The sequence below is a fragment of the Dama dama genome, chromosome 9 (assembly GCF_033118175.1).
Source record: "Dama dama isolate Ldn47 chromosome 9, ASM3311817v1, whole genome shotgun sequence".
NCBI lineage: Eukaryota > Metazoa > Chordata > Mammalia > Artiodactyla > Cervidae > Dama > Dama dama.
In genome coordinates, this window is record NC_083689.1 from 29,694,165 (window position 1) to 29,716,871 (window position 22,707).

General features: G+C 42.6%; 1 protein-coding gene across 1 annotated transcript in view; it reads right to left on the bottom strand.

Annotated features, from left to right (window-relative positions):
* Window positions 1–466: 466 nt before the first annotated feature.
* Window positions 467–22,707, bottom strand: part of MEGF10 (multiple EGF like domains 10) — a 130,906-nt gene continuing 108,665 nt past the window's right edge. The window contains exons 16-24 of the mRNA XM_061150864.1: window positions 22,539–22,667; window positions 19,934–20,062; window positions 16,750–16,878; window positions 14,492–14,728; window positions 13,098–13,219; window positions 11,405–11,528; window positions 4,819–4,863; window positions 3,367–3,573; window positions 467–1,861 (exon numbers count right to left, since the gene is read on the bottom strand). Of these exons, the coding sequence (XP_061006847.1) occupies window positions 1,677–1,861; window positions 3,367–3,573; window positions 4,819–4,863; window positions 11,405–11,528; window positions 13,098–13,219; window positions 14,492–14,728; window positions 16,750–16,878; window positions 19,934–20,062; window positions 22,539–22,667 (1,307 nt within the window). The 3' untranslated portion in view covers window positions 467–1,676. The remainder of the gene's footprint in view (window positions 1,862–3,366; window positions 3,574–4,818; window positions 4,864–11,404; window positions 11,529–13,097; window positions 13,220–14,491; window positions 14,729–16,749; window positions 16,879–19,933; window positions 20,063–22,538; window positions 22,668–22,707) is intronic.

Here is a 22,707-nt window from a genome sequence, read left to right on the forward strand (position 1 = left end):
GGTAACTCCCTTGGAGTGAAAAGTGTTAACTACATTAAGAACACACAAGATGAGTATCTCTTCTGGTTTGCCTGTTACAGAGCACATTTAAGCCCACTGCAGGGTAATTATTCATAATGCCTTCATTTACTTTCAAAAGTGTCCCAGTTTGGATAATTGATTATATGATCACCCTAATGAAGGTCTTCAGTAAGATCAGTCTGTGGTACTCGCTCAGTGACAATGACTCCCTGTTCCTCTTCCCTTTGGTTTAACCAAAACTCAGGACCCACAGATCAAGAGGAACTCCATTTTGGAATATTTAAATGCTTCTCCATTTCCATTATAAACCATTTACTTGTTACTATACTATTTCAGTAATGCCCAATTTTAATGGATTCGATTTATATATCTGCTTCTCTTCCCTCCAAAAGAAACAAGAGCAATGCATTTTTCTGAAGCAAAAAAGAAAAGTGGCCATAACACAAGAAACAATAAACATATAATATTTTTTTCATTAACAATCCAAACACTACAAAACATAGAATATACAACTTAAAAATGGAAATACAAATTAATGAAAAATGGGGTACATGTCATATTAGCAATGCAAAAGACCAGCTTAAGCATAAGTTTCTCTAAATCAACAATTAATAAAAGGAAAGTGCCCTTTTCTCAAATATGCACAAAAATATTTCAGTCACTTCTAGGAAAAAATTAATCAAAACTTTCTGCTAATTCTATATTACAGCATGTATTACTAATGGCTTACAAAACTTGGGCATCATCTTACACCTAACATTTACAACCTTTTCCATTCATTAGACACTCATTCAATCCAATCTGTCAAAAATAAAATTATTTCATTTCTGTATGTATGAAATAATTATTGATATGTTATGGATCTCAAGTGGTGAATGTGTATGATTGGGACAGTGATCAGAATAATGTCATGGATCTAAAATGGGCCGAGAAACAGAGAAGCATCTCTGTCTGGCACATCTGTGTATTCATTGCTGCAGTAATTCTATTATTTTTCTAAAGTAATTCTAAATGTACATTTCCTCATCCTACAAAAAAAAGTCTAAAGTTTTCATATGTAAATTTGCTCTGCACCTCTAGAGTTTATTTGGAGTCTGTCCAGTAATGTCACTTGACAGAATGTTTCCTGCTGGGTTCCTAGTATCCTTACAATAATGAGTCCTGCTGAAAAAAGTTGAACAATAAGGACTCAATGAGATGGCCCTTTTCTTCTATGTATTGAGCATGTGACACTTCAATGAAGTAAATTTCATGGTAAAATGCACAGTCCTAGGTACAACTCTATGATGCAAATGAGAAAGAAAATATTTAAATTTTAATTTTTCAAGCAACAACACCAACATCCACTGCAACCCGTGTCTCTGAAAGAGTCCTGCACGGTCATGCTTTTAGCCAAGACTTTACAGTAAGTCATGCCTCATGGATGCAGTTCTAATACTAACAAAAATGGGAAATCACATTGATATCTCCTTCTGAGCCACCTGTATAAGAAGGACCTATGGTCAGTTAGCCTCAGCTTTGAGCTTTCTGGTTCACGTCCAACAACTGCCTATGAAGTAGATTAACATTCACACAGGGTGGCAAGCTTGAGGATGGAGAAAAACCGAACCGCAGTTCTGGGAAGGGGTCCAGTGGCTGCCCAGTGGTCTTTGGTGTCATTCGCTGCTGCTGCTGCTGCTGCTGCTGCCACCATCCTCTTGCTTGGGGGACGATGAACTGTCTCGGACTGGCAACAGGTCATAATGGCAAGGGATGTGACTGTTCTTTGGGAGGTCATATGGATCCTGGGTGCGATGCCCATTATTGCTGAATATTCCTTGGACAACACTCACTGTAGGTTCTGTGACAACCAGGGACACATTAATTGATAATGGAAATTTTAAAAATATACAATATGGCATTTCATGCAAGTATCAAACACACCAGAGGAACGTTCATAAAAATATAAGTAAGTATTTTAAAAAACAAACAATCCTTGTATAACCCCATAGAGGTGACTACTCTGTGGTTGGTAACCCACTGACACTTACACACGATGTTGAGAACAAAGGGTGACTGTGTGGGTGGGATGAAGACATCAAGGGAATATAAAGAAACCCTGGACATGAGTCACTGTCTGCAAAACCTGGGAGATAATCTAGTCTGAGCCCATTCCTGTACAGGTAACAACAACAAGGTCCTTTGGCAATCACTTGATTCATGGAAACGTGTAACAAGTTCACAGCTTTAGGATTCAGGACTCAGGCTTTCAGTTGCCTTCCCATCTCACAGTGGTGGGCTTAGGGGACAATTCAAAAGGGAACTGCTGCTAACTTCCAAAAATAAATTTATTTCATCCTGGTTTCCATTTTTAAAAGCTGTCTTAATACTTTAAAAAGAGTTACATATCTTTCTGTGACATTTCAATGGCATAAAATGAATGACTAGTGACTAGAGTTAAATAAGTCACTTCATTTACAAGTACAGTTGACCTTTGAACAACTCAGGGTTAGGGGTGCTCCACACATAACTGAAAATCCACAACTGAAAATCCATAGTTAATTTTAAAATTGGCCCCACTATTTACTATCTCACATTCTTGGATTGAACCAACAGAAGAGTGCGTAGAAGTGTAGCATTTACTAGTGAAAAAAATCCGTGTGTAAGTGGATTCATGCAGTTCCAACCCATGTTGTTCAAGGATCAACTAGAATAGAGAATTTTCTTAGGTTCAAATCATAAATACTGGGAAAGATATAGAGAAAGAAAAATGAAAATATAAAGCTCTACTGTCTAGCCCAGGATTGCTCTGATATGTTTTAGCTTTCTTCAAATGGATGTGCAAGGGGCAATCAAAATAATTCTTATATTAATTGAATTCTTATTAATTTGTATCAGATTCACAGCTGGGAATATTACTGATCTATTAGACAAATATAAAAGTAAAATGTTAAAATTCTGCTAAAAACATTATATTGGTATAATGGATGCAACCAGGAAATGGAACCATCTGTTTAATCCACTCGAACCATTTGTTTTGGCTAACTCAACATATTAGCTAATATGATACATATGCTGTTCCACATGCGTGCTAAAATATTCACTATGGTTACAAAACAAAAGATGGATGACCAGGGAGGTAAGAAAAAAACCTACTTTTGACTTTTCGAAATAGTATTTTTCCTGGAAAGTTCATTTGACACCAACTAATATGATCACCATAAACACAGGCTGAATTTAAAATACAAACCATTATTTACAATAAAATGTATATGAACTGCAACTACTATATTCTCAAGGACTTTAAAATTGTTTCAAAAGAATATTCTCATTCACTAGATTCTTTCTTTGGTTAAGAAAACTTACCAACTTCATAGACATTCTTGTTGGCAGAGGCTGAGTTATTGATCTCTGCATATGGGGAATCTCTCCGTGCTGGTGACTTCATCTCCACATAACCACACTCTGAGTGTTTGGGAATAAGGACAGGTGGGTCTTTAATAGTGGCGTATGGGTTTTCAGAACTGCTTAGGGAGCAGTTACTTGAATTATATTCAGAATGCTTTCCCAGGTCTGTGAAGAGAGACAGAGGGGTGAAAAGCAAATGCTATTTCATGGGCAACGACATTTATTTTCTTGGCGATTAACTGACTTGGGCAGATTACTTCTTTTTCTTTGCATCTAGTTTTCTATCATTTCTAACAACGAAAAGAATACTATCCATTCTCCACTTATTTTGGAGAAAATCTTCTATAAAATTACCCATCCACAAAGTAATCATGACTCCTCTCTAAGGTGAGGATCAGTGTTAAACATCATGGATTGGATTTCATTTTCCGACTCTTTGCGACCTCATGGACCATACACTCCATGGAATTCTCCAGGCCAGAACACTGGAGTGGGTAACCGTTCCCTTCTTCAGGGGGTCTTCCCAACCCAAAGATCGAACCCAAGTCTCCTACATTGCAGGTGGATTCTTTACCAGCTGAGTCACCAGGAAAGCCCCTTTTATTAACACACTCAAATAAAATTAACTCCACTCTATTTTACTAAGAGTCTCTGGATCCTCAAAGGCATCGATCAAGCCCTCATCTGTTGCTGGCTCCCGGAGCACAAGGAGGTTCTATTTTGATGGTGAGGAAGGCACCTGTGTTGTAAGGCTTCCTTGTAAAACCTCAGGTCTGGGCATATGAAATTATTATTCAAATTCCTCTCAAAAACATGGCTTCAGTGAACATGTAACCAGGCTGACCTCTTCCTTTTTTCCCTGCTACTTCCTTCTTCATATTTCTCTCTCTCCATAAGCCATATTGCTTTGAGGGGAATTATGCGTGTTTTCCCAGCAAACTGAGATCTTGGTTCCCTAAAACTTCTGTTCTAACAGGATCCACCTACGTTCACACTCATGTTGGCAGTCAAACCTGGCTGTGTGTTTGTTGGAGTAGTTTACCACACTAACTGCCTTCCCAGGTGGCACTAGTGGTAAAGAATTCACCTACTAATGCAGAAGACATAAGAGATGCAGGTTCGATCCCTGGGTCAGGAAGATCCCCTGGAGAAGGGAATGGTAACCCACTCCAGTACTCTTGCCTGGAGAATATCATGGACAGAGGAGCCTGGCAGGCTATCGTCCATGGGGTCACAAAGAGTCAGACACGACTGAAACAGCTTAGCATGCACATACCACAGTAACAATGCTACCTTTTCTCTACAGGGCCAATTTTGCTGGTTTAACAAATTATTTCTGTCTCTGAGATTAAAAAATATTTTAAATTGTGATTCTGATAAATGCATTTCTTCTGCAAATTCAGGCAATACCTTTCAAGGATTTTCCCATATAACTTCTGTTGAGTCCAAAAGCGCCTGTGACAAAGGAAGAAAAAAAAATATCCAGTGAGAACTGAAAGGAAGAGGAAAAAAAAAAAGAAAGGAAGAGAAAACCCATCTAATATTCTCAGGTCACTGGAGTATGATGGTTTGGGCACCCACAGTCTCCCCACTGCAGGAAATAACCAAGGCTGCTGTTTTCCAAACCTTGACACTGGATCACTTGGGCCAGATGTGTCAGTACTTCAGAGTGAACAAAATGTTATGTATTATCCTGAGCATTCTCCTGACTCTTTCAGTGACCTTGGGAAAGGCTGGTCAATACGGGGCAGACACTGAGGAACCAATGAACCAAGAAAGTTGACTTGATTCAAGGTTGCTCAGTGGAAAGGACACAGCCAGGCAGACTTGAGACAACAGACTGGGACTTCATCACTTGTTAGCTGCATGACTTTACACAAGACGTTCAACTTGCTGAGCCTCAATTTTCTTATCTCTAAAACAGGGAAAACAACAACTCACCTTCTAAGCCTCACAGGGTTGTTGTGAACATAAAGTGAAATAGACCATATGGAAAGGCATTGTAAACGCTGAGGTGTCACATGCTGCTGCTAAGTCGCTTCAGTCGTGTCTGACTCTGGGCGACCCCATAGACGGCAGCCCACCAGGCTCCCCCGTCCCTGGGATTCTCCAGGCAAGAACACTGGAGTGGGTTGCCATTTCCTCTTCCAGTGCATGAAAGTGAAAAGTGAAAGTGAAGTCACTCAGTCATGTCTGACTCTTAGCCACCCCATGGACTGTAGCCTGCCGGGCTCCTCCGTCCATGGGATTTCACAGGCAAGAGTACTGGAGTGGGTGGCCATTGCCTTCTCCGGAGGTGTCATATAGATGAATGGTATTTCAGTTACTGTAATACTTTTTTAAAAAACTGATTTTGAAAAAAAAAATTGATTTTGCTGACATGTACCTGATTTACAATGTGCCAGTTTTTGTGGTAGAGCAAAGTGATTCAGTTATACATATATTCTTTTCATTATGGGTTATTATAAGATATTGAATATAGTTTCCTCAAGAATCTGCCTGCAATGCAGATGACCCAGGTTCTACCCCTGGGTTGGGAAGATCTCCTGGAGAAGGGAATGGATATCTATCTACTCCAGTATTCTTGCCTGGAGAATTCTATGGACAGAGGAGCCTGGTAGGCTACAGTCCTTGGGGTCACAAAGAATCAGACACGACTGCACGACTAACACTTGCACTTTCCCTATACAGTAGGGCTTTGTAGTCTATATATAGTAGTTTATATCTGCTAATCCCACCCTCTCCCCCCTTTAGTAACCATAAATTTGTTTTCTATGTCTGTGGGTATATTTCTGTTTTGTAAATAAGTTCATGTGTATCATTTTTAAAGAGTCCACATCTAAGTGACATCATATGGTATTTGTCTTTACCTGACTGATTTACTTCACATAGTATGATAATCTCTAGTTCCACCCATGTTGCTGAAAATGCATTATTTCATTCTTTTAATGGTGGTATTCCATATGTAGTATATACACACGCATACCACATCTTTATCCATTCATCTGTCGATGGACATTTAAGTCTCTTCCATGTCTTGGCTATTTGAATAGCGCTACGATGAACATGGGGTGCATGTATCTTTTTGAATTATAGTTTTGTCTGGATGTATGTCTAAGAATGGGATTGTTAGATCATGTGTGCATGCATATGTGCATAGTTGCTTCAGTCATGTCTGACTCTTTGTGACCCCAAGGACTGTATCCCATCAGACTCCTCTGACCATGGGATTTCACAGGTAAGAATACTGGAGTGGGTTGCCATGTCCTTCTCCAAGGCATTCTTCCCAACCAAGGGGTTTAACCCACATCTCCTGTATTAGCAGGCAGATTCTTTACCACGGAGCCACTGGGGAAGCCCTGTTAGACCATATGGTAGCTCTACTTTTAGTTTTTAAAGGAACTTCCATACTACTTTCCATAGTGGCTGCACCAATCAATTACTGTGATACTTCATGTGTCACAACACCATCAGCTGCAGGCTATCTGTAAGCATTCCAGGGTATCTACAATTATTCTTTAACAGAATGTCATGGATTTAGGTTAAAAACAAGAAAGTAAAGTGGTAACTTGTGATAAATATTCAAATTAACTATGAGAAGGGTAAGGAAATTATTTCCCTGCGTGGCATGTCTGTGCATAATTTTCTCAGAGTGATATTAAACTCAGGTACAGAGGGTGATATTCCCTGGGGATACACATTTGTGGAGAAAGAGGGAGGCTCCCTGAAGAGAGAGTGTGTGTCTACTGTAAATTGTCAGAGGACAGGAAACAGGGATGTTTCCTCTCTCAGGTACACTCTCTTGAGCCTGGTATGTGAAGTCTAGCCAGGCAGGCTCCCAGATGGTGGGAAAGGCACCCAGTCGTTCAGGAAGACAGGATAAAAGGATGCGTAGTGAAGGATTCACCTTACCATAAGGAGATCTGGCCTTTGCCCTTGGTTCCTGAGAGGTGATCTCTAAGTCCTTGGAATGTCCTGCCCAATATGACTGTTTCTTTTACCTGGAGGCCTGGACAGTCTAACAAAGTGATTTATATGAGGGGGTTGAGCTACTTGGTATCAGCTCACCCTCCAGATGGACTGAAGACTAAAGTCAACCAGATGGACAGTCAACCATGTCTCTGTGACCAAACCCTAGACACCGACGCTGAAGGGAGCTTCCCTGGTTGGTGACACCGTGCACTGTCACACACTGTCGCTAGGAAAAGTTAGCAGTTTCTATGATTCCACTGGAAAAGGACAGCTGGAAGTCTCACACTGTGAACTTTTCTGGACTCTGCCCCCCACCCCCCGACCCCATGTGATTTTAATCTGTATCCTTCTGCTGTGATAAACTGTAACCATGAGTGTAACAGCTTTTAGTGAGTTCTGTCTTTATAGTAAATTATAGATCCCATGGGCAGTCTTGAAGACCTCCAAATTTGTAGTTGGTATCAGAAGTGAGGCTGCTCTTAGGGATTCCTGGACTTATTAAAGTGACTCCATGAAGACAAGTGGCAGCTGTGGCCTGAGAGCAGCCTAATCAAGGAAGTCTACATTACCCTTCACCTAATTCTCTTGGCCACCTCCGAGCTGTGGCAAAGTCTTTTTAAATGTCCATCTTGATCTTAGCTGTGCAAGGTCTAGCCTTCCCCAAGGGATGAAAGCAACATGGGGTGGATAACAACTTAGGGAATAAGAGTGGGGCTATGAGATTAGCCACGCTTGGCAGATTCCCTCTCCTCTGCCCTGGTTGATCAGGGCGCAGTTTTAACAAGAGAGCAAGTGGGCTTTCTCATAAACACCCATCTGTTTCAGTCTCTGAACAGGTGTTTGCAAATGCTCGAATTAATCTATTTCATACAATAAGCCAGAACATGATCCTTATCTCCATTTTTTTGTGTTTTTGTTGTTCAGTTGTGTCTGACTCTTTGCAACTCCATGGACTGCAGCACGCCAGCCTACTCTGTCCTCCAACACCTCCTGGAGTTTGCTTAAATTCATGTCCATTGAGTCAGTGAAGCTATCCAATCATCTTATCCTCTGCTGCCCCCTTTTCCTTCTGCCTTCAATCTTTCCCAATATCAGGGTCTTTTCCAGTGAGTCAGCTCTTTGCATCAGGTGGCCAAAGTATTAGAGCTTTAGCTTCAGCAACAGTCCTTCCAATGAATATTCAGGAATGATTTCCTTTGGGATTAACTGGTTGGATCTCCTTGTAGCCCAAAGGACTCTCTAGAGTCTTCTCCAGCACCACAATTCAAAAGCATCAGTTCTTCAGCACTCAGCCTTCTTTATGGTCCAACTCTCACATCTGTACATGACTGCTGGAAAAACCGTAGCTTTAACTATACAGACCTTGATCAGTAAAGGAATGTCTCTGCTTTTTAATAATCTGTCTAGGTTTGCCATAGCTTTTCTTCTAAGGAGCAAGGGTCTTTTAAGTTCATGACTACAGAGACAATTTGCAGTGATTTAGGAGCCCAAGATAATAAAATCTGTCACTGTTTCCATTTTCTCCCCTTCCATTTGCCATGAAGTGATGGGACTGGATCTCTATTTTACAGATGAACAAATCAGTCTTGAGAGGATGACTGCAAGTGTCATACCACAGAACCAGGAATGATTTCAGGGCCTTTGCGTCAAATTCTGGGCTCTTTCAGACAGCATCACAACTTTTCCATCATTTGAAGCACTACACACTTCATTATCCATAATGAGCCATATTCTGTTCTTTGTAAGAGAAGACTTTTTCTATGCCACAACTTCACAGGGACATTAAATGCAGAATTACTTTTGGATGGGAACAAACCAAGGAGATCCAGAATTTCCAATGAAGATTTTATGTTCCTAATAATCAGTCCCTTGGGTCTCACTGAGACAGAAAGCAGAGAAATTTATATGTGACCATTACAGTGACTGTGTATTCTGGAATCAGGACAAGCTCCATTAAGTGGAGATGGAATGAGAGAACTTTTCCCTCATTAGTGCTGGGTGGTATTTTACTAATATCAATTCATGTACTTCTTTGAGCTAGATTATTAACCTCCCTAAACTTAAATGATTTCACCAATAAGTATAATGTAAATCTGGTATATAAATAATTTTACTGTAAGTGTATAGAAGTACACATCCTATTGATAATGTTAGTGAAGAATTCAGATAAAAGCTAATAATTTGAACTTATTTTCTATTTCCACAATAACAGGGGATTCCAGAGCCCACACATGGTTCCTGAAAGTGGCTTAGATGAATTGACATCTAAGGTGTTCACAGAAGGATCAGAGAGGGAGTGGGCAGAAGACCAACTATGAGACCCAGTTTTACCATCTTCCTTTTATGAAATCTTAGACAAGAGTTAACCTGTTTCTTCCTTTATAAAACAAGATTTGTGGAAGGGCCCACACAGTGGGGGGGGGGAGGGGGTGCCAGATTTAGCAAACAAAAACACAGCAAGTTCAGTTAAATTTGAATTTTAGAGAAACAACAAATAATTTTTTTAATAAGTGTGCCTTGTGTGATACTTGGGATATACTTTTCCAAAAATTATTTGTTTCTTATCCGAAATTCCAAATTAATGGGACTTCCTTCCAACATTATCATTAAATAAATACATATGAAAGGCTTTGCTTTCAATACATAGGAAAGTGCCCATAAGACACTGCACCCATGTTAGTTACTATGTGGAGCTCCTCCCTGAGAATAAGAATATACCACACGCTCAATGGTGAGTCACAGCAGTTATTTCAGTGGAGTCAGCCCAGGCCCTCTGCAGGAGGGCCCTGAGGTTAAAATAATTCTTGTCCTTGTACAACACTGCTTGTCCTTTCCACTCTCATCCTCTCTCAGGAGGATGGTGGAGCTTTCCAGGAGCCACACCAAGTGTGAGATCACTCTTGATTGGACGCAGAGCAGATATGAAAATTCAGCTGACCTCTATTAAGCCAGATGTTATAAAAGCGTTAAACAGTGGCCATTCTTCTCAGTAATATTTTTGTTGTTTCATTTTGGAAAAAGTAGTCATTTTTCACAAAAATGCATTTTATATTATCAGGAAATGAGACTGTTGTTATAATCAACAAATTAATAAATAGCCCTCAGATTTTATTCCTACTATGGCAAATATCAATAAATAAAACCCATGTTAGTAGGGTCTCTTGGGGATCCTTGATTACTTTAAAAAATTAACTTATTTATTTTAATTGGAGGCTAATTACTTTCCAACATTGTGATGGTTTTTGCCATACATCAACATGAATCAGCCATGGGTACTATATTAAAGGGCTCTGATTCCCAGATGTTTGAGGACCTCTGACTCACTATATTCCTCCTGACATCTCCATTTTCTCACCTAAAAGAGGAAAGGGCCTCAAGTAAGGGTATGTCAGCTTGAGTATGTGTGCTAAGTCGCTTCAGTGGTGCCTCACTCTTTGCAACCCTACGGACTGTAGCCCAGCAGGCTCCTCTGTCCATGGGATTTTCCAGCAAGCATACTGGAGTGGGTTGCCATGCCCTCCTCCAGGGGATCTTCCCAACTCAGGGATCGAACCTGTGTAGCAGAGAGCAAGGAGAAGCATACATGCTGGAACCAAGCTGACGGGGTTCAAATCCCAGCTCTACCATATAATAGGCGTTGAGGACTTACACAACTTACTTAACCTCATTATGACTCAGCGTCACAACTGTAGCAGGGAGATGATGATGATGATAATGGTACCTACAGCAGTACTTGTGAGAATTGAGTTGGTACATGGAGAGGTGGAGTGTAAGCTACACTACACGCAGGCAGTGACCCTTGTCTCTTTATTGATTCCTGGTTCACAGTAAGAGCTCAATAAATGTTGAATAAATAAAGCACTTAGGACAGTAAAAGCCCCACACAGGGACTGGGTGTGATGCTATGTCTTTCTTTGTCTGCGCATATTCTCAGTAGCTGCTTTGGTGCTGTCATGAATCTCTGAGTGTTTGAAATGACTACAAGATAACGATGCTGGTGGAGGCTGGGGGGTGGGGGACTTGCCGAGCTCGTTGAGGTAGCCGCCGTGTTTCCAGTCCGCAGGCAGCGTGCCTGTGTAATCTACCACAGGGCCTCTCTTCCCAGGATTCACATTTTTCAGATTCACAAACAGCTGATTATTTTTTGACTGTTAAAAATATAAACAACAAAAAGATTTTAAAAAGAAAATACAATATGGCGCAGTGCAGCATTACCCATCTAGGGAAAGCAAGTCCATGGAGCGTATCAAGGACTGGTCCTCACATGAGGGTGCACCAAGGGACAGAGGTGACCGCTTCTGACCTGGTGGGGCTTAGAGGCAGCAGGAGTAGGTGCCCCTCAGCGCCAGCCATTCCCTCCATCACCTTACTTCTACATTTTAAGTTGTTGCTCTGTGCCAATTAGGCCTCACTTGGATTTACATACATAGAACTCTGAACTGAAAAAAAAAAAAACCAATTTCTGAGCCTTCCCATCAAACACTGTAAAATCACGTATGAGTCATTCTTAGCGGTTTTCTTAGCTGTAAGCATAAAGATAAGATGAGCAACTTTGCTCCCTCTCTGAATGGGAATGAGAACAAATGGTATGATAAATACCAAAGTCTCTGGAGAATATGAAGTGCTATTTAACTATGAAAGTGAAAGTGAAGTTGCACAGTCGTGTCCAACTCTTTGCGACCCCATGGACTGTAGCCCGCCAGGCTCCTCTGTCCATGGGATTCTCCAGGCAAGAATACTGGAGTGGGTTGCCATTTCCTTCTCCAGGGGATCTTCCCAACCCAGGGATCGAACCCAGGTCTCCCGCCTTGCAGGCAGACGCTTTATCCTCTGAGCCACCAGGTAAGCCCTATTTAACTATGAGGTACTATAATTAAAATCTAGCTGCATTAATTTAATTGCAACTGAATAATTTAACTAGCTTGGTTTTCTTCTAATAGAGAGCTGGAATTAGACAACGGAGATCGAAAATATAACTCAAGCACAGTTGGAAGGGAGAAATGTTTGGGATTTCAGAGCACTCTGGAAGAGGCCTGATGGTGAGCTGGATGCATCCAGAGGAGCCGCTCCAGCTTCTAGACAGCCCTGGGCTTCCAACCTCTCTGGGCCTCTGTAAAATGGGGTAATCACTCAAGTCATAGGATTGGTATAAAGATTAAACAAATTTATATTTGTAAAATGATTAGAAATGCCTGGCACATAGTACTAGGTTGTTTTTTGGTAACTTTTTACCCACAAAACTGCAATTTCATATGGTTCAATCAAAATAAATAAATGCATTTTATTATTGAGTACAGGTGGCCAGGAAAGGGCACTAGAAGGTGATCACAAAGACAAACCTGCCAGTCTTACCCAGGCCGGAGTCTGCTATAGGTCTGCTATGAGACATTATTTTAAAACCACATGCCATATTAGAAACATTTTCCAAAAGAAGTGCAACGGAAACTGTACAAGTTGCAGAGACAGAGAGACTGACTCACCTCGCTGCAGCCTCACTCACAAGCTATGTTTGGAAGTGACTTAAGTTCCCCATTACTTAGGGCTTTTTTGTTAGTAAACTTGAGATCCTAATACACACCCATGGGATTGTTTGGAGGAATAAATGAGATAATTGATGTACGTATGTGGAATGGCAGCTGGCCAACCGCAGCCCTCAGGCACGCCTGTTCCTTGCTCTTCCCCGCCCGCCCTCAGTGACCTGGACCGCCTCCTCTCACCTGGGCGATCCTGTCCCTGTTGTTGACGTGAGGGGATGCGGCACACTGCGTGAGGGTGTGGTAACTGGGATTGGTGAAGTAATGGCTGTTAGCATTTCCACCACTGCCATGAGGAATGGTTTCTGACAACAAAGAAGGAAACGGTTAAGATGGCAGGCTCCTTAAACATGTGTGGGAAAGAGGGAAGCGAAGCAACAAGAACAAATGTTTGGACAGATTCCAGATCACAAGCAGGCAGCATGCTCAGCAAAGCCTGTGGAAGCGGCAGGCGCCTGCCCTTCTACCCACCTCCTGGAAAAGTCTGAAAGCATCCACCAACAACTGCTCTCAGCTATGGGGCTTGTACGAGCTGGGAAGGCATTGCTTTGAAGCTCCTTCCACTATAACTTTCTCCTCTCTGTTTAAACACTTGAGCTCTTGACACAATAGTCTTTCTTCCTATTTCTCTATCTATTTATCAATCAATCAATCTACCTACCTACCTACCTATCCATCCATCCATCCATCCATCCATCCATCCATCTATCTAACTGTGCCGGGTTTTAGTTGCGGCATGTAGGATCTAGTTCTCTGATCAGGGATTGAAGTCAGGACCCCTGCATTGGGAGCATGGAGTCTTAGCCACTGGACCACCAGGGAAGTCCAGATAATACTCTGCACTAGAAATGAACCACTAAGTAAATCAGCTACTTTATGGATTCCCCCAGAATCACTTTATTTATAAACCTGAAACCCTTCACTGATTGCCCCAAATTAATAAATACCTTAAGTTTCAAAATTCTTCACTTATACGAATCTTCTGAAGATTGAATGCATCACTTAAAGATTTACTTTTATGGGGTCTTGTGTCAAAAAGGAAGATTCAGGGGTTTAATTAAAGAGCAGCCTTGGTTCTTGCTAATCCCCCCAAACTGTTTATGTAACTTGGTTGCTGTGTGGCTAATGATGTACATGGGCTCCAGGACAGGCTGGAGGGTACCTGGGAAGAACGCAAGGCCAAAGACAGAAGACCTGATTCTTTCTCTGATCTGCTCCACGACCTTGGTGAAGTTATGGCCATCTCTTCCTCTCCCCTCCCTGGCCCCCACATATGACAACAGCTGGGGATCAGGTATCCAGCAAAGCTCCTTCTAGGCGGACATGCCCAACATTTAAAGCAACCACATAATGAACCCAATTTTAAATCTCTCATAGGAGAAAACAGTGATGATTTTACCATTGTTGACACATAAAACACATCCCTAACAATGCATCTTCTCCAAACATAAAAGCTGCTCAAGGCTAATTGACAGTACCAACACATTTGACAGCACAGCCAAACACTCGGTTTCAAAGAACCAGGATGAAGCCTCACTTCTCATGGAGTGAAATGCCTCTAGCAAGTCCAGTCTCACCTGAAATGGCATAGTCTGCATTCATGACCCTCATGGCGGGGGTGTAGGTAACTGCTGGCATGCTCGATTCCTTCCCCTTCTGCTTGTGTCTATAAATAATGAACAACGCCAGGAGGAATAGAACAACTAGGACAAGAATGATGATGCCCGCAATGGCCCCGATCTGATAGGAATCAGCGGGGAGAGCTGTACTGGTCCTGCTTAGGCTGTTCAGATTCCCCACTATGATGACACCAGCTAGAAAAGGAAGAAAAGAGATGTGAGCAAGGATGACAATGTGCCAGACAGGTATTTGATCTCTATTTAAAAAAATCTCCCACAGTGCTAATGAAGCCTGGGTATTTTCAGTACATGAAATTTTCATTTGGAAACTTTTGAAAACAGAGCAGGAAGGAAAAACAAACATTCCTCATTTTTGAATGTTGTTGGTTTGTCTGTGTCCAGAAGAAGGATTCTCTAAGTCTCAAAAAAAAAAAAAGAGAACCCAAAGATTCAACAGTAGGGTTTGGGAGCATCTCCCAGATTTCTGATTAAATGCTTAGACCAGAAATTAGTTGGGGATAACAATTTATCTAATTTTTATTGTTTTTTATTTATTATCCAGCATTAAGCTTATGAACAGCTAACTCAAGTCCCTAATTTAATATTATGTCTCTCCTTAGCATTTCTAAGAGGAAAGTAATTTTCCTTCCAATTAAGAATAAGTCCATTATAAATCTAGTCCAAGATCAGGATCTGTCTGGTCCTAATTTCAATAGGCCTTTTACATTAGAAAATATATTCTATGCAGTTTTCTATGACAGAAAGGTCTGTCCCAATACCAGGTAACATCACCTCACCTAAAACCTTACTTATTAAAACTCAAAATTTTGCTTTACATAGTTCTCCCTCAAGTTCCATCAAGTGAAGACACAAGTGATATGAGCTGAGAGTCAAGAAACCTGGCATCTAAAAAAAACTGATTCGTACATTCTGAACTTTCCCTTAAGCTCCTAGGCTGCAGTTTCATCATCTGTAAAAGAGGAAACTGGCCTCCATGAAGGTTCTTCCAGCTCAAGTGTCCCTATGAACGTATGATTCTAAATGCTGGAACTTCTTATAAGACACCCTGGCTTGAAAGGAAGAGCACCAAGGCCAATGCAGTGTGATCACAATGCACAATGCATTGTAACAATGATGTGACTGTGGAATATAATGTCAGACTTTTATGATGGCCAAGTACAAATCATGAACATGTCAAAGTGACTTTATGAAAGAAAGTTAAATACAAATACCCACATAGTTTACAGTTTAAGATAACTCCACTTACGTGAATTTTATGATATTTCTATATGAATTTTTTAAAGCCTTTATCGCCCATATGTTTAAGACCACATGCACTAGGAGCTCTCATGCTTCAGAACCATCTTTGTCAAGGGCGCCATCTATCCCAGAATCAGAATTGCCCAAATAGGACTGATAATGGTTATTATATTTCCAGATGACTGTGCCACACATCCTAGTTAAGAACCACGGGCACAAGTTTCTTAAAAAGCTAAACATGCAGCCACCATACAACCCAATCCTTCTACTCCTAAGAACCAGCCCAAGAGAAAAGAAACCCTATGATGCCACAAATACGTGAAACACTATTGTTCACAGTAGTTTTTATCTGCAGTAGCCCAAACTGGAAGCAGTCCAAATGTCCATTAACAGGTGAGCAGATGGGTAAACAAATTATGGTATAACCACGCAATAGAATATTATTCAGCAGCAGAAAGAATTGAAGTATTGAGATACACAACAACATGGTTCAATCTTAAAACAACTACGCTGAGTAAATAACATCAGATGAAAAAGAGTTGAGAATGGCTCCATGTATACGAAATTCTAAGAAATGCAAACTAATCTCTAGTGACAGAAAGTAGATCACTTATCACCTGAGACCTAGAGGATAGTGGTGGTAGGGAGCAGCACAAGGAAATTTTGGGGGGTGACGATACATTCATTATTTTTATTGTGGTGATAGCTTCATGGATGTATAGATATGTCAGATTTTATCAAGTGGTATTCTTTGTTTTTTACATATGTGTTGTATTGAGCTGGCCAAAAAACAATAAAGCTGAAAAAATTGAAGGCACAGTGGAAAAGTCATGAGCTTTGGAAACCCTAATATATTCTACTATAGATATTAACATAGGTAACCTCGGGCAAATCACTCAACTCCTTTGAGCTGCAGTGTCCTCACCTGATCAATCATTCTTGACTAGCATCCTTACCTTGATCACATCGTGCCCCCTTCCATCCTGGGCTGCAGTAACAGGTCCCGGTGATGTGGTCACAGGTAGAGTTGTTCAGACAGTCACATATCTGGCGACAGCCATAGCCATACGTTCCTGCAGGGCACTCTGAGAAGGAGATGAGAGTCCAATGTAGCTCTCCAGCCCTGGGAACCTGGGGTAAGGGTCTCACCGTATGATATGGTGAGCCTGGAGGTCAGCCCTTTCAGGGGATCCCTGTCCAGGGAGACCCAAACCATCCGGGGGGCCCAAAGTTGGCTGGCATTCCCTGAGTCACGCTGGGACTCTAGAGGCCAGGCGGCAACCGACTGCAGACTGAGACTCTCATCACAGCTCTTGGCTCTTCCAGAGTCTACGTATCCTCCTCCTTGATGGAGGTTTGTAGAGAGTCTGAGGAATCCCAATAGAACTGATGAAGATCATTATTAAGGGCAAACTGAGATGATGCCGCCAGGCAAAACTATGGGATAAAAGGGGACTACACTGAAAAATATAAACTAGAGATGCTTCCCTGGGAAGATGTATATTTTACTGTAAGCTTTAAGATCTGCCTGAAGGCATATTCTGCCTTGGATTAGCTGGGAACAGGGAAAGAGGGAGGAGACAAGTTTGTTAATTTTCTAGGTAAGAACTTCATTTACCATGTATGTGCTTGGTCGCTCAGTCATGTCCGACTCTTCAGTACTCCATGGTCTTCTCTGAACATGGGGATTCTCCAGGCAAGAACACTGGAGTGGGTTGCCAAACCCTCCTCTGGGGGAATCTTTCCAACCTAGGGATCCCACTGAGGTCTCCCACACTACAGGCAGATTCTTTACCCTCTGAGCCACCAGGGAAGCCCTCATTTACCACAGAAACCTCAAAATTTGGATTTACAGGTTGAAGTCTGAGACACTAAAATAATGGGATTTTTATGATATAGTTGTGTAAGAGTTAGGCATGAATTTCAAAGAATAGACTAGGCATGTTAAAGGTAAAAATCATCGTGACAAAATACAGATGCTTTTTGTAAAAGGAGCAGCAGGGGGCGATGCACAATTATTATCAGAGTTCTCTGTCATACACAGGGTTTCTGTTTACATACGAGCATTAGGAGACATCTCCAAAAACTGGGACGTTTTAATTTGATGTTCAGAGTAATCATGGAAGTACTTTAAGATGTGCTTATTTAATAAGACTATAAATAGTCTAGCATTTAAGTGAAAGTCAGCTTAGAGCCTATTCTGGTTTCCAGGTATATATACATGTGTATATGTGTTTAGGGGGGTTTCCCTGGTGGCTCAGATGGTAAAGAATCCACCTGCAATGCAGGAGACCTGGGTTCGATCCCTGGGTTGGGAAGATCCCCTGGAGAAGGGAAAGGCTACCCACTCCAGTATTCTGGCCTAGAGAATTCCAAGAGGTCGCAAAGAGTTGGACACAACTGAGCGACTTTCACTTACTTACTACACATGTTTAGACATGTACACACTTAATTATATTGCATATACATAGTGGTGTGAAGGCAACTGTGAGACTAAGTACCTGTTTCATGGTTAAATGAACTAGCAGTGCGAAACTAAAACGAGGCCATCTTTGTCCAGGCTGATTCCTGACTATCACTCTTGGTATTTACTAGACACAAGGATATGCAAATATATCCTAGAGTTCAGGGTTTGGGCTTCCTAGGTGGTGCCCGTGGTAAAGAACCTGCTTGCCAGAGACAGAGATGCATGCTTGATCCCTGGGTCAGGAAGATCCCTTGGATAAGGAAACGGCAATCCACTCCAGTATTCTTGCCTTGAGAATCCCATGGGCAGAGGAGCCTGGCAGGTTACAGCCCATAGGGTTGCAAAGAGTCAGACACCACTACAGCAACTTTGTACGACCACGATTCTAGAGTTTAGCAAATAAGACTGAGACAACCTGGCTGTCCAGTGGTGATATGAGGATGTGGGGAGGGAGCCTGATGGAGGGAACATGATGCTTTATTGCCAAAGCCCTGCCAACCTTTCCAGGCAACAATGCCCCTACAGCCATGTAATCGTTCGTCCGTCTTTCTCAAGAGCACGCCCTCTGCAAGCAGGAAGTGTCCTGCACCTTTCCTGTCATTTATGATAAGAGAGTGAGCCTCAGAAGCTCTAAGACCTGATTTATTCAATAGGAACTCTGAATGAAAGTCACAGAGAAAGGAATGATAAACTCCTCTGAAACGCTAAGTCTAAGGCTAATGTTCTTACAGCCCTGGAGCAGTTGCATAGCTGGTGGGATAGAAATGGGAACATAAGGATGGGGAATTCCTACAGAGCATACTCTCCCTGAGTGGGATTTTTTACAACAAGAACAAAAAAATGACGGCAATACATTGTCTGGAAGGCTGTTAAGATTAAGATGAGGCGTAGTTAGTGGAAACAGTATAAAAACACTATCAAGAGAAGGTTGTCAAAAGTGTGGCCATGTTTGCACAGACTCATGCCCACCCCTATAGTGGATCTGGCTCCGGGTTCCCAGCCCCTGTGAATGCACACTCCTCTTGGGCTCCTGTGGGTTCCTTTGGTGGCTCAGATGGTAAAGAATCCATCTGCTAATGCAGAAGACCCAGGCTCGATCCCTGGGTCAGGAAGATCCCCTGGAGGAGGGCATGGCAACCCACTCCGATATTCTTGCTGGGAGAATTCCACGGACAGAGGAGCCTGGTGGGCTACATCCACGGGGTCACAAAAAGCAGGACACGATTGAATAACTAACACACACACCTGGGCGCCCAGCCCCCCTGTATGCACATTCCTCCATCGTGAGATCAGGTTCTGCCTCTGCCATGAAGAAAACTTGACTGGCTCTTTTAAAGCTCTGAGCAGCCACGTTCCAAAAATAAGAAGGGGAGGAAGCGAGAGCCAGGATGAACAGACGGAAAACTTGAGTACTGTCTTCATCCTCGTAGCCACACCCCCTCCACCCAGATCGCTGATCAGTTCCTCAGAAGAATTCTGAGGACAAAGACAGCCAGAAAGAACCCCAAGGCGGCCGGGTCTCTGGGAGGGGAAGCCAACTGTGCTGGGAAGTGCCCAACCAGCAGCTCAAACGCCCTCCGAGCTGTGGGTCCTGCCATCACATCGCCAGCTGCGTAGGAACGCTGGCTCTCGGGAAACAGCAGCGCCCAGGGATGCTGCGTGCTCACACTCACTCTGCTCGCAGCGCTTCCCCATGAAGCCCGTGCGGCAGGTACACTGCCCGGAGATGTGGTCGCAGTCGGCTCCGTTCTGACACTCGCACACCAAGGCGCAGTCCTTTCCATAGAAGCCCAGGGGACATCCTGCGCGAGAAGGGACAGCAGAGTCAAGAGGCCATCAAGGAGAAACTCAGCTCTGCCTCCAACGTGTCTGAATCTGAAGGATGCTGAGCCAGTAGAGAGAGAATAAAGACAGTAATGCAATCAAAGCTTCTTACAACAGCTTTTGTGAAGTCCCAAATTGGACTCTTTGGAGGAAGCTTGATGGGCAGAAGGCAGAACAGTTCCATACCTGGGGCAGTTTAACCATCACGTGTATCCCAGGAGGCAGGCTGCTGTCTTCTTCTTCTTTTGTTTTTTTATAAACCATTTACATTGTACTGGGGTACAGCCGATTACCAGTGTTGTGAGAGTTTCAGGTGAACCGCAAAGGGACCCAGTCATACACATCTATGTATCCACTCTCCCTCAAACTCCCCTCCCATCCAGGTTGCCACATAACCTTGGGCAGATTTCCATGTGCTATACAGTAGGTTCTTGTTGGTTATCCATTTTAAATACAGCAGTGTGTACATGTCCATCCCAAACTCCCTAACTATCCCTTCCCGTCAGCAAATGTAAGTTCATTCCCTAAGTCTTTGAGTCACTTTCTGCTTTGTAAGTAAGTTCATTTGCATTATTTCTTTTCAGGTAACACACAAAAGGTTTGGTGTCTTCTAAAAAAAGCATCCCATCAACCCCATGGATGTCTGGGAACATTTCTTTTAGTGTTTTTTTTTTTTTTTTCACTCAACTATTAGAATCTTGGACTCAAATTCCATGAACTGAACTGAGCACTTTATGCCAAAATTGCCTAGATGCTTCTACTTGCAATACAGAATGTCTCCAAGTCTGCTACTAGGCCTGTCTTCTGTTATCTGCTACTAATTTAGATAATAGCATCTTCTTCTGCAAAGATGTGTAGTAGAATTCTGAACTTAAAAAAAACAACAACTGTACTTCATAGGTGCATTGTTAAAAAAAAAAAAGCAATGAGCCTTCTTACTGCTGCACAATTTCAAGACACAAACCATTGGACTGAGGACATGCACAAGCCCTACTGGCTCTCCTGGACCAGAGTGGCCCTGCAGGAGAGCTCAGGGCTCTCTGCCATCATGAAAGCTTCAATGCAGGCTGTTTCCATGCATCACATGTGCTTTTTCTTATAGTGGTTTTAATGAAAGTTCATGTTTCAAGAAACAGAGGCAGAGTAAGGATGCCAGCAAGTGACATCATTGCTACATATCTATTTAGCACCTACCCTGTGCCAGATTCTCTTCCTACATCTTCTCATGAAATCTCTACAGTTGCCCAGAAACACAAGGATATTCTCCCTCTATAGAAGGGAATTGTGCCCACATGACACAGCCAGCAAATGGCAGGATGGCCAGGGTCAAGTTCCAGACCCCACATGCCTCCCACTGAGTTGTGCTTTTACTTTAAAAGGCCCTCTGATTGAAGCAGGTCCCAATTTTAGAATTACACACAATAAGTTTTAAGTACTTTTCCCTGAAGAGCTGAAAAACTTTCTATATATACTGTCGTGGCAGAATATGCTTGAGACACCCTCCCTCCTTGCCAATGCTTCCTTTCAAATCACAGCTCAAGGTCTACATCACCATCTAGAAACTTCCCAAAGACATGTTCAACGTATTCTCTAATTGTGTTCTCTAATTAGTATTAAATAAGAATTGCTTAACTTCTGACCCAGCTTTCAGCTCATTTTAGTGATTTGAAATTATATATTCTTATCAATGATCACCATAATGCATGCTTTCTTGTCTTGCCTCCTTTATTCCATTGCAGACAAAAGGGCAGAGATAAGTCTTTTTTTTTTTTTTCCCACAGCACTGAGCTGTGAATTCCTTTGTACATTATACCCTATAATGCTAAAAGTCTCATAGAAGACGAGATGGTGAGGACATTATGGGATATAAAATGGAAGAAAGAATGAGTGGTTCTTGAAGCATGATCCCTGACTGATATCACCCCCTGGAAGGGTGTTAGCAATTGTGAATTCTCAGGTGCCACCCAGACCAAGTGAATCAGACCCTCTGGGAGCAGGGCCAGCAGTCGTGCTTGTCCAGTCAGCCGGGTGACTCTGAAGCTCACTAAAATTCTAGAACCTCTGAACCGGTCTTCTCCCAGAGCACACATTAGGTCAGGCAGTGAGGCTTGCTATCTTCACTTCGTTTCTAATCAGTGTCACTTATCTTAACCTTTGTGCTACTAGAACAATTGAGCCATATAAATGGGGTCTGGTGAAAGGAGAGAAGAGAAAGACTGCTCCCAGCACTGCTCCGCCTCAGCGTCCTGATATGACCCAGGGACAGCAAGCCTGGAACGTGGCAGCTCTTGACCACCCAGAGGAACTCAGACGTCTAGACGTCACTGGGTGAAGAAACCCTCCAACGCCAGGAAGGCCGGTGAGCTCCGCTCATCCACGTGCAGCGTAGGGCCACGTCCCCAGGAGTGCCCCCCGCCCCGACTTCTGGTGAGCCTCGGAAGGCGTGCCGCTTACTCTGCGTGCAGTAGAGCCCCGTCCAGCCTGGAGTGCATTTGCATTCCCCGTCGTAGGCGCTGCAGAAGGCCCCGTTGTGGCAGTTGCACGTGTGGATGCAGTTCGGGCCCCAGTGCGCAGGGGGGCAGGCTGAAAGCACAGCAGGGCGTGGAGAGTTCAGTGCGGGTCC